This window comes from Geotrypetes seraphini, chromosome 8 (genome assembly GCF_902459505.1).
Source record: "Geotrypetes seraphini chromosome 8, aGeoSer1.1, whole genome shotgun sequence".
NCBI lineage: Eukaryota > Metazoa > Chordata > Amphibia > Gymnophiona > Dermophiidae > Geotrypetes > Geotrypetes seraphini.
Genome location: NC_047091.1, coordinates 132,381,108 through 132,394,114, shown reverse-complemented (window position 1 = coordinate 132,394,114; position 13,007 = coordinate 132,381,108). Strand labels below are relative to the sequence as shown.

The 13,007-nt window shown below is 41.6% G+C and overlaps 1 protein-coding gene across 6 annotated transcripts in view; it reads left to right on the top strand.

Annotated features, from left to right (window-relative positions):
- CABIN1 (calcineurin binding protein 1) overlaps positions 1-13,007 on the top strand; it is a 223,083-nt gene that overhangs the window by 131,914 nt on the left and 78,162 nt on the right. For all 6 annotated transcript variants that reach the window (XM_033954800.1, XM_033954802.1, XM_033954803.1 and 3 more), the window contains one exon: positions 10,685-10,848. In XM_033954800.1, the coding sequence (XP_033810691.1) occupies positions 10,685-10,848 (164 nt within the window). The remainder of the gene's footprint in view (positions 1-10,684; positions 10,849-13,007) is intronic.

The window sequence follows — 13,007 nt, the reverse complement described above, 5'->3', positions numbered from 1 at the left end:
AAAAACACATCGAGAAACAAAAATGCACAGAACAAGCTAATAGGATGTAGGAGGATGTGGTAGGATGTCCATAGTAACATAGTAGATGACGGCAGATAAATACCCAAATGGTCCATCCAGTCTGCCAAACCTGATTCAATTTAAATTTTTTCTTCTTAGCTATTTCTGGGCAAGAACCCAAAGCTCTGCCCAGTACTGTGCTTGGGTTCCACACAGACATCTCAGCAGAGCAGTGGGGCACCCTAGGGGGCACTGCAGTGAATTTCACATTAAAAATCCCAGGTATATATATTTTTTTAATAATAATTTATATTCTGCATAAACTAGAATTCTATGCAAATTACAAATTATTCAAGTACTCATGCATTTTCCCCTAACAGTCCCGGTGGGCTCCCACTTTATCTAATGTAACTAGGGCAATGGGGATTAAATGACTTGCCCAGGGTCACAACCCATAACGTCAGGGTGCTGAGGCTGTAGCTCTAACCACTGTACCACACATTCCTATATCTCACCATAGCCCCTTTATATTGTATGGTGAGCCCTCTAAAACTCACTGTACCCAACTAAACACCATGCCAATAGCCCTTATGCCTGCAATGACACCTATATGTGGGTACAGTAGGATTAGGATGAGGTTTGGAGGGCTCACCAATTTTACACTAAGTGTAGTGGTTAGAGTGGAGTATGGGCCTGAGTCCCCATCTCTATTGTTAATTACACTGCCCACCAGGCTACTCCAGGAACTGCTCTAATAGGACTGTCCATAATATCTGAAGCTGTCATTCAAGCAGGTATGAACTGTTTCATTCACATTTTTGCGGGGTGGGATGGGGTCAGTGACTACTGGGGGAGTGTGGGAGGATCATGCTTACATCCCTGCAGTGATTATCTGATCAGTTTGGGCACCTTTTTGGCACTTATTTGTTGTTAAAAAATATCTAGCCCCAGAGGTTCAAATTGTGCCCTGGATGTATTCTTAAATGTTCAATTATGGCAATTAATGCTACCCTCACCATGCCTCTAACATGCCCCCTTGAGATTTAGATGAACAGCATAGAAATTCATCTCGAAAATAGATTTCAAAAATAGCAAATTGGAAGGGTTTGGTGAGAAAAACATCCAATTGTTCCTATATGCCACCTTTTGGACATCTTTCTTTTTTGAAAATGAGCCCCATAAAATCTTTGCATGGGCCCTGATTTTACCTTTAATATGTGTGGGAGAACACAGAGCTGTATAAAAGTCCTGAATTACCATAGCTTCACCTCTGAAATATGCAGACATCTGTGGAAGAATACATAGCAGTGTAAAATCCTGAATCGGTTTCACTTAGTGTGTATGTATACAGCCAACTTGGGAATGAAATGGTAAGGGTCTTTCCAACCTTTCACAAATCTGTATCAGACTTTCAAGAATATAAGCTAGCTATGGGAAAAGAATCTGGTAGTAATTATTTGATTTTGTTTTCAGGTTATAAGCGGTGAAGAATACTGTTTAGATTTTAAGTCAAAATGTTCCTTCCCTGTTTGGGAAGAGGTTTGCCTTTGTTGCTTTCTAAACTCTACCTCTTGCTGTGTGCAGTTATTTTGATTGCAGGAGTCTTGCTGTTGCACCAGAGATCCTTTCTGGTTTGTTATCAACAAAAGAAAGGAGCTCTGCCTCATAATTTCCTCAGAAGGCAATGTACTGCAAGTGACTGGCAAGCACACCCTCTCCTTTTCCTTCATGTCTGTATTTATACCTATCTTCTCTTAACTTTGTATGTGTCTTCAGTTTTCTATGTTCAGGGAGTTATCCATTGACCAGGAAAACACAGAACCTTTAGTGGAGACTTCAGCAACTTGTATAAGTGCATCTTGTAAACACAGAACCAATATAATTGACATTGAGATTGTGAAAAGCAAAAGCAGGAAGACGCGGTGTTCCACAGAAAAAGGAGCAATCCAACAACAAAACAAACTGTGGAAAAAACACAATGTTCTTGACATAGAAACATGACGGCAGATAAAGGCCAAATGGCCCATCTAGTCTGCCCATCCACAGTAACCATTATCTCTTTCTGATATGGATATATTTTTTAACATTGAATTTTTTTTTTCCTCCAAATTCTTTTTTCATTTTTCCATCTTACATCAACTACACAATAATATATCAGTTAAAACCTGTATGCATCACTTGAATTTTAACATTGATTGAAGAAATAAAGGAAGGTCAAGAACATTGTGTTTTGTCCTCAGTTTGTTTTGTTTGACATTGAGATTGCCCACTTTTCAGTGTAGTCACAGCTAGAGGATAGCCCCAGCGTAGTCACAGCTAGAGGATAGCCCCAGCTTCTCCAAAGCCATCCATCAAGGATATTTAGTTTACATGCAGTCCCCAAGTTACAGACACCTGACTTAAGTACGACTTGTACTTAAGTATGTGGTTGTGGCTTCATTTGATTTCACTGAGCAGTATTTCCAGTGGCACAGACTCCTACACTTCTGTAGCAGATTCAGGAATGATGTTTGGCCACATGGAGAACAGAGTGTGGTTCTGTATGCTGTACCTTAGAGGGAACACTGAGGGACAGTTGGTCCTTTTGTCAGCTGGGAGCAGAGGTAAGCAGCAAGAATCTTAAAAGCTACAAGTTCTGAGTCGCATACAAATCTGACTTAAAAACAGCTTTAAAAGCATAACTTGTTCTTAACCTACTTTTTTAACTTTATAAAACATTTTGCAATAAACAATTCCCCAAACTATGAATAATCATTCAACTTGCTCAAAAAATGAGATATAGACTATAGAGCAATTAGTAATAAATCTTAATTAAAAAGAAAAAAAAAATTTAAAGATACTATCTCCTCTTACTCCCCAATAGAAGGGGGATCAAATAGCAATTTACAAGAGATCATTAAACGGAAAAAAAAAAAAATTAAAATGGCAAGTGACCTTAGAATCATTTCATAGCGTGCTTTTAATTAACATCTCTAAGAGAAGCGTTATACGTTCTCCTAGGCTTCCGCAGCTAGCATCATGATTGTTGCAGTTGTCTGGGTCTCGTCACATCTGGGTAGGTAGAACTGATGTTTCAGCCATAACCTAAAGAAAGCCACAGCATGATGGCTGAAACCTTGGTTCTACCTATCCAGACGCGGTGAGACCTGGACAACTGCAACAATCATCTCTAAGAGAAGTCCAGTTACATTTGATCAAACAATGAAGATCATTTAATAAAAATACATAGTCCAAAAAAATCACTGTAGAAACTGCCATTTCTTCAATGTTTTCCTAAACTTTTATTTATTCTAATTATTATTTTATTTATTCTAATTATTAATCACCTATAATTTCTAAAAGCTTTAGGTGATATATAAACATAAGTACTATTTCTTAAAAGCTCGTGAGAAGACTTAAAAAAAAAAAATCAATAAAACTTTAAAATGCTCTTTGTTCCTTGCATCCTATAAGGTCTGTATCATGTAGCAATAAAATGATGATGGAGGCATGAATTGCTGCTTCAGTCATGCTGAGTCACATGCTTTAGGCATTTCACCAGTGTTCACATCAAGAGATTTATTAGTGACATTACCGTGGATTTCAGGCACACTGATGCCAGTATTTTTCATTGCATTGAGGATGGAATTAATTTTATACTGAGGAGTCCATGTTCTCTAAGGTTTACACTGAAATCTTACCACCTGGTGTTTCCAGGCCAGACGGCCCATTCTTGTACTCAGCTTGATTCATCTCTTGAGAGTAGCCCTGAAGAGGACTTCTCCTGCATAGTAACAGAGAATTCATATTGCTGTTATATTGATGAGCCCAGAATTTTAATAACTATTTTAGGTGTATTTTCTTAAAACAAAATAAAAAAAGGCAATAGCACCTATTGTTGATATAGCAGATTGGGTCTGTCTGTATGCATTGGATGATGTATTCATGCATGATCACATATCTTTACAGAAGTCACTGTGCACACCTCACATCAAAGGAGGAGCTAAAACCTCCCCACATCCTGTCTGCTGCATTCACTCTCAGACTTTTTCTAAGCAATGTTCTTTTTGAATCTGTTCTTCTCTCGCTCTTTCTTTTACTCTGCCTTGATCAGCAGGCTTCCTCCTCTGGAGCCATCACACTTTTCTCCTCAGCTTCTGTGCATGAAGCAACCAGCGGAACACTCCTTTTCAGAGAACGCTTGTTTGAAATCTGAACCCCTGAACTGCTCAGTCTCCAGCCAGTAATTTCTCTAATAGAGAAGGCTTGAGTATGCACCTAGCTAGTAGTCAAGACCTTGGTGAGGATGTTCCTCGAATGTTAGTCTCTAAATCTTGATGTGAACAAACGCCTTGAGTAAACTTCCTCTTTCTGATGCTCTGTATTTCGATGAAATTGCCCAGGCAATGCATGTCTCAAGGACTAGTATGATAGAATAATATGGACTGGGTATGCCCTAGGACATTACAGGCCATATGATTCCCTAGCCGCCACACTAAATAACACACTACAAGACATCAATGTAATGTAATACAACCTCAAATTTAAATTTTTGAAATGAGGAGCACCCTCAGCGTGAGTTTGAAAGTAGAGAATGACACGGTGACAAAATTCATCACCGTTCCCGTCCCCGCGGATAACCGCGGGAAATAATCCCATGTCATTTTCTAATGTCTATTTCAACCTCAGTCCTTCTACACCAGCATTCTTCAAAGCAAAGCTTGTGGGTCAGTGGTTGTGGCCATTCATACTCTGATTTTTCTCTCTCTCCTTAAAGAATGACATAAAGATGGTTTCCCGCGGTTATCCGCAGGGACGGGAACGGTGATGAATTTTGTCACCGTGTCATTCTCTATTTGAAAGCTCTAAAGAGCAGCTCAGAAGAGCTCTAATGCTTAAAAAAGCAGAGCCGGCAAACTCTGGGCAGATTATACTACTCCCGCCGGCTGCACACCATCATCTGTGTGCTCCTGTGTGCTTTAAAGTGGAAGAATGTGGCGCAGTGGTTAAAGCTACAGCCTCAGCACCCTGGGGTTGTGGGTTCAAACCCATGCTACACCTTGTGACCCTGGGCAAGTCACTTAATCCCCCCATTGCCCCAGGTACAATAGATAAGATTGTGAGCCCACCGGGACAGACAGGGAAAAATGCTTGAGTACTTGAATAAATTCATGTAAACCGTTCTGAGCTCTCCTGGGAGAATGGTATAGAAAATTGAATAAATAAATATTGGTGGAAAGGCAGGAAATCAACTGTCCTGTAATGCCCCGAATGCCTGAGCTCACTGACCCAAAGACAGACAGTGTAAAAGTGAATCACTTATCCCTCCAGGTACTTAGCTGAATGTAAAATGCTGTAATCAAGTGGTATCGGAGGAAGCCCAAGTCCTTTTCAATTAAAGGCAGAAGTTAAAGTGCAGTCCTATTTCAACGCGGCTCAACCTAGCAGGGTTTCAGGGCCGTAATCCCTTCCTCAGGAGCCGAGCAGGCAAACACAGCTGGGTTGAGCCGCGTTGAAATAGGACTGCATTTTAACTTCTGCCTTTGATTGAAAAGGACTTGAGCTTCCTCCGATACCACTTGATTACAGCATTTTACATTCAGCTAAGTACCTGGAGGGATAAGTGATTCACTTTTACACTGTCTGTCTTTGGGTCAGTGAGCTCAGGCATTCGGGGCATTACAGGACAGTTGATGTCTAGCCTTTCCACCAATATTTATTTATTGCACATTGTTTGCACTGAATTTGCACTTTAAAGCACCCAGGAGCACCCAGATGATGGTGTGCGGCCGGTGGGAGTAGTATTTTCTGCCCGGTGTTTGCCGGCTCTGCTTTTTTTTAGCATTAGAGCCGCTCTTCTGAGCGGCTCTTTAGAGCTTTCAAACTCACTCTGAGGGTGCTTCTCATTTCAAAAATTTAAATTTGAGGTTGTATTGTGTTATTTAGTGTGGAAGCTAGGGAACCATATGGCCTGTAATGTCCTAGGGCATACCCAGTCCATATATTATGTCTTTTAAGCATTTATTCCTTTTGGGGGGGCTTTTTTTGCATTACTCAAGGACTAGTATAACATCCGTTTGCTTTGATGTTGCTGATATTTGAGTTGCTGGAATTGAGTTAGATAACTAGTAAGCCTCTTCTTGATCCTCCTGTCCAACTCCTCCTCAAAGACTATCCATGACAAAACTGAAGGATGCACAACTGTAGAAAGGCCACATCTTCCTGGGTCACCCATCAGTGGCCTGCTTCTGTTTCCTTTCTTGGTCATGAAACAGTGGTTTTTATTTAGGCAGAAGTAGCAAAACTGTTTAGTTATCTCTGTACAGAGTTCAGTTCCTCCTTCTGCCAACATACCTACTTTCTCTTGCTTCTTACTTCAATAAGTCTGAGCTATGGGTAAAACTAATTCTTGCTGTGGCCTGGCCAGGAAGCTGTAAAGTTATACTTTCTTCAAACATTGTCAGAAATAACAGGCAGGAGAATATATTGACTGGTCTGAGCAGAGATGAAAGATTTGAGCAGTGGGTATCCCCTAATTAGGGGAATTTGTATTCATATTGTTCTTGGAGATTAAAGTATATCATGGTAGTAGTAGCATCTTTTAATACTCATATAATCATTCTGTTCCTTCCTGCATCAGGATGTTCTACATCTGCAAACAGGAGATCTTTATCTGTTATCTTGCTTTGCACACTAACTGACGTACCAATGGGGAAGAGGAAGTTTATAGCTGAGTGTGTCAAAAGAGGTGTTTACCTTTTGTGCCAGGGAAGTGAGAGGTCTGGTCAGTCACTACAAAAGCTATCCTATTTTCAGCCATGTTGGGAAGAGCCTTCTAATCTAAGGGGATAAATCACTCTTTAATCTCTCTCACTACTCCCTAATTGTGGCCTAGAATCAGTTCTCAACCTGAGCCTAGAAGACTTCCCAAGTATGTTGTAGGATGTTCAGTACAAATATACATGAGATATATTTACATATAACAGTAGTGCATGCAGGTACCTCTTGCATGTTTATTATTAACCCAGTTAAAACAATGGGGCAATAGTAAATCCCTATTGCCACATGTGGACATATTCATGTTTTTAGTTTAATTTTATTAGTTATTTATATACTGCCTATCAAGGGGAGGTTGTTTAAGCAGTTTTACATTCGGGTACTCAAGCATTTTTCCCTGTCTGTCCAAGCAGGCTTAAAATCTACCTAGTATGGCTGGGGCAATAAAGGGTTAAGTGACTTGCCCAAGGTCACAGGGAACAGTGCTGGGCTTGAACCCACAATTCCAGAGTGCTGAGGCTGTAGAACTACTAGGCTACTCCTCCCTAATCAGTATTAGGACATGGTGTGTTATAAGATTTTGATTTCTTTTCTTATGATGTACATTTTGATTATTAAGGGATTGGGACTTTTACATTGCCTTTTTGTAGTTATACACCCATACTCAAAGCAGTTTACATATACCATGTTTCCCCGAAAATAAGACCTAGCATGATTTTTGGGGCAGGTCTTAATATAAGCCCTACCCCAAAAATAAGCCCTAGTTGAAGCGCTGGATTTGCCTGCAACATCGCTTCCCCCTCTGCCGAGCAGCTGAACCCCCTGCTGACCCTTCCATTTCTCCCTCCCATCCGAATCCTGCCGACCACAAGACTGACATACCTTCTTCCAAATGGCAGTGTCGGCAGCAGTCTAAACAGGTTGCTTCGCGGCCTGCTCCCACCGGGGCATTCCTGTGCCGCATCACTGATGAAGTCATCATCAACGTGGCACACGGAGCGCCCTGGCGGGAGAAGGCTGCGAAGCAGCCTGTTTAGATTGCTGCCATTTGGAAGAAGGTGTCGGTCTTGCAGTTGGCGGGATTCGGATGGGAGGGAGAGATGGAAGGGTCACCGGAGATTCAGCTGTGCGGCAGGGGGGATGGGAGGGAGGGATAGAAAGATGCTGCATGGGGGGATGGGAGGAAGGAAGGGATAGAAGCTGTGCAAGGGTTCTGCTGCACAAGGGATGGGAGGGAGTGATAGAAAGATGCTGTGCAAAGGTTCTGCTGCACAGGGAGGAGAAAGGGAAGGATATATAGATGCTGCAAAGGGAAAGCATAAGTGGATAGGTGAGAGGGGAGGAAAGATGCTGTGCATGTGGGGGGAGAGAAAGGAAAGAGGAAGAATTGGGGTGGAGGAGAGGAAAGGAGAGATGATCATTGTACATGAAAAAAATAAGACCTACTCCGAAAATAAGAGCTAGTGCGTTTCTTGGGCCCAAAATTAATTTAAGATAGTGTCTTAGTTTGGGGGAAACACAGTTGGTACTTCAAGCATTTTCCCTATCTGTCCTGGTGCTCACAATCTATCTAAATTACCTGGGACAGTAGAGGATTAAGTGACTTGCTTGCATGTTCTATACAATGTGATATAATTTGGGTGAGAGTTTGTTTTTTCTATTTTGATATATCCTGCCACTTGTACCTACTGTGAGGAGAGCAAAGGTCTGTGTTAGAAGTGTTTACTTATTATTGTAAATGTTTTATTATATTTTGCTGTTAATTTATTATTATTATTAAAATATCCTTTTTCATTCTGGAATTAATATGAAGGATTAGATCAGGCTGATAATTTTATTTTTAAAAAGCCTGCTGTAAAATGACTACTCCTTTGGATCACCTATTAAGGGGAAAAGGTGATATATAAGATTGAAAATGGGCTAGATTAGAAGTGTTGCGGGGGAGGGGTTAAAGTTTTATTGAATGATAAACAAAGCACTACAAAAATATCAAAACAGCAAGCAACCCTGGTTATTCTGAACATTAAATTAGCCAGATGATATGTGTGGACTGGGATGAGAACTGCTGGCCTGTATCAAGGGCATATCTAATAAATCTCTTATAATGTTAAGTGTGTGTTCTGTACTAACAGCCTCAGTGTCATGTAATTGTTGTGATAAGTCAAAGGGACTCTTAAACTGGTTGCTCATAATTGCTCAAACCCCAGCTGAGATGAGATTTACATTTCAAGCTTGACATACCACCCATCAAATTAATATCTAAGCAGTTTACATTACCAGGATAAATTAACAAGAAGGGGTAGTAGAGGGGAAGAGACACAAGAAAAGCCTAGGTTACAATATTTAAGTTAATTCACATAAAAAACCCAGACAAAACAAAAATAAAATTATCATATAAATAATAAGAAGAAACAGTGATTGGCTGAATGCTGCAAAGGAATGCCACAAAGACCACCCCCATGATGGTGGACATTTTAGAGAGAAGTAGCTTAATAGTCCAAAAGATGAGACAGTTGCATGCTATTCTGAGAGGAATGCTTGGCTAAAATATGTCTTTAGGGCTATCTTAAAATTTTTGAGACAATTTGTTGAATAGCCACTACAAGGGAATTTCATTACAGAAACCTGAGTGGCATGGTTCTCCCATTTGGGAAGGTATTGCTAGAAGTTTGTGTTAAGTGGAGTGAAAAGAACAAGATGGTTCGTATGGGATGTAGGAATGTTGGGCTGCCTGATAGGCAATAGTTAAAATTTATAAAGGGAACACAGTATGTGATAGGAGGCTTCCCTCCTCTGGTCTGTGAAATCATCTGTTCTTAACATTCTTCTCTTAGCTTCCCTCGGTTCCTTTTTATAAGCACATTGTTCTTCTCTGGTCTGACTCAGCAGACTGTAGCTAACTTGGCCGTCAGAGTCTATTTCATACATCAGACTGGTGTCATGCAGCTAAAACTCTCAGTAATTCACTAAGAATGTTACTCCATTAAAGGTGCTTTCTCTTCTGTAGATGTGGTTGGCTTCTTCCTGTAAGAATCTTTTAGAGCAGACTGTCTCACATAGTAGGTCATGATGGATACCCAGCTAAGTCGGAGTCTGTCCTCTTATGAGAACAAACTCTTCTTCAGGGGATTTGACTCGCATATCTGATTACTAGTCAATGTATTGTAAACTGTGGGAGAAAGGCAGTATATCAAATAAATAATAACCTTCAAGTGAACAGGCTTTTACCTTCTCATCCTATATTTGATGGACAGGCCTTCTTTGGATTCCGCTGTCTCTCCCTATTGCCATGGAATAGCACACACAGGAATATCCTTAACTTTCACAAAAAAGAAAAGTGTGTGTGTATGTATGTATATATATATATGCTATAACAGATTTAAAAGCTTCATGATTTCCAAAATGGCACTTTTGGGATAGTGTCACATGACTCATTTTGGTGGGTCCATTGAGCTGCTCTTGCTAGAGTTACTTAATTACAGATAAATGGTGTAACTTTTTTTTCACTGGTAAGGTGTATCTCTGTAGATTCCTCCCTAATATCAGGGCATTCAGATCTCCTTCTTTCTCTCTGATACCAGCGTATACCTGTCTTGAGTTCTGGGGCATGTCTCTCATCAGCATGCATGCTTCTGCTTCTTCTAGCACCGTGTTCCTTGGATTCAGATTCTAGAAACTTTGTCATGGCAAGCTTATGCCTTCTCATTGCTAGTACAAGCTGTTACCAGTCCTAGCTGAATGTATTTTCATGTCCCATAGGGCTTACAGCCTGTTTTGCTATCAGATGGCTCCTGGTCATCAGAGAGAAGATTGATTTAGCCTGTCTTTTATAATCTAGAACTATCGGATAACCCAGTTCCTTGAACATCTCTCCCATCAGCATGTGTACTTTTTTGCTGCTTATAGTAATATATCTGATTTCTGGCAGGGAATCTGGCGTATCCCAGTGGATGAGATTGACCGCCCAGGCAGTTTTGCATCTCATATGAGTCGATCAATTGTGCTACTGCTGAATGTGCTATCACAGCTGAAGGACTCCAGCACTCTGCTGAAAATATCCTCCATGCTCCAGCGGACTCCTGACCAGGGAAAGTGAGAACCTTTCTTCTCTAATGAATATCTGTCAGCATAGATATAAATTCTGCTTGACCTTCAAAATAATGCTTTGCTTACATGGCATTTTGCCATTTAAGATTTCTGTACTTCTCTCCTACAGGTTATGCTGTCATGTGATGCTAGTATTTGATCATGAAGGAATGTAACCTGCACAGAATGGCAGGTGTGGCTCGGACCTCTTTGTTGGGTAGACTTGGAAGGACCATGTGGGTCTTTATCTGCTGTAATATACTGTGTCACTATATTTTACAATATAATACTTTTTTGTTACATTGTACTAGCCTTTTTCCTACCTTATTTGAACTGTCAAGCTGTGAATGATTTAGGTGGCCTTGTGATAAAACTGCTGCAGTGAAAGCTGTTTCCAAGACTGCTCTCTTAGGGTTGGTTCCATTGTATGCAGTGCTGCCTGTAACACCCACCAGGAGGACAAGAGTCATCAAGATAAGATATCCACAAGTACTCATAATTCATATCAATATGTATTCGTATGAGTAACATGTAAGGGACAAAACCAGTTACAGGTTTGTTTGTTTTTTTTAGCTAAGCTGGTAGAACATCTCGTTGCCTGAAACTAAAGAGTTTGGATGCTTAATTTTGAAACAAAGAAAATTAGAAGTGACGCTGAATGTGCTGCTTATAAATCACCAGTAATATATCAAATTTTTTTTTTTAACAGTAGGAAAGTAAAGTATCAGAACAGCAGTTTGACATTGAACAAGATTGTCCAGCAGTGTACTGTAATGTCTTATCTCATTTCATGCAAAAGTTACTTCCCTTTGCATCCCTCCAGACCGGCCTAGACAGATGGTTTATGCATGCCTACCAGCATGTGGGTGGAGCCTATAAGTTAGCTGTGCAGTCCCTTCCAGGGTCAGTACACTTCTCCTTCCGTATTCACGGGGGTTAGGTGCAGAGCCGGACTGCGAAGTGTGAAAAACCGCGAAAAATTTTTCGGCCGGCTCTGACCCACACCCGCCTCCTCCCGCCTTCTGTGCTTTAAATACAAACTCTCACTCAAACAAACCATCCCAGACCTTACCTGGTGGTCTAGTGGGCTTTTGGGGCAGGAGCGATCTTCTACGCTCCTGCCCCGTGCAGATCACTCATAAAAAATAGCTGCGGGGAGTTCCCGTCGTAGTCTCAAGAGACTATGGGAGCTAATGGCAGCCATTTCTTATGAGTGATCTGCACGGGGCAGGAGCGTAGGAAGATCGCTCCTGCCTCAAAAACATGCTAGACCACCAGGTAAGGCTTAAAAATAGCCCAAAAAATTAAACTCGGCCCCCAAAATAAATCGCAAATAACCTTCAGGGGCAGGATCGCGGCAGAGAGAACATGCCGTTGAGGGCAACAGGCAGCTGCAGGGATCGCTATAGCACCAGCGATCCTGCAGGCTGCTTTATTAGCTGCTTAAAGTAAGAGCGGGAAAGCTGGGGGAACATGCAAGCTTGCGGGGGGAGCAGGCCTTCGCAGCGAGGAGGGAGGAGGATGAGTGCCTTCACAATGGGAGGGGGACAGGCCTGTGCAGAGGGAGGAGGAGGAAGGAGTAAGAGAGGGGAGGGGAGACCTGTGGTGAAGTGAAGGGAAGAGAGAGAACAAACCAAAAAGAGAGGGAGGAAAGCAGAGGAGAGGTGCTGGACTAATGAAGAGAGGGAGAGAGAAATGCAAGACCACAAGGGGGAGGATACAAGAGGGACATATACTGCTCCAAAATATGTGGGCAGGGTGCAGGATGTCAGGAGAGATAGTAGGAGGAAGCCTGTACCTGGGGAAGGGGATACAGGAGGTAAGGAAGAGAGAAAGAAGAAGCTGGATATGGGGAGAGATAAAATGCTGGGCATGGAGGGAGCATAGGAACAAGGACACAGAAGAGAGATGCTGGATGAAAGGATAGTTGAGAAAAGAAGAGATGGTGGATGGTGGAGTCCATTGCTGCAGCTACAGGGGGATGGAGATGAACAAAAGGAAAGATGCAAGACCTCCGGGGGAGGAAAGGGAAACAGAAGGGGAGGACAGAGATGGAAGATGGATGGTTAGCATGGAGAAAGAAGGAGAGCCTGATCAGAAGACAACTAGATCAACATGGGACCAACATGATTTGAAAAATGATCAGACAACAAAAGGTAGGAAAA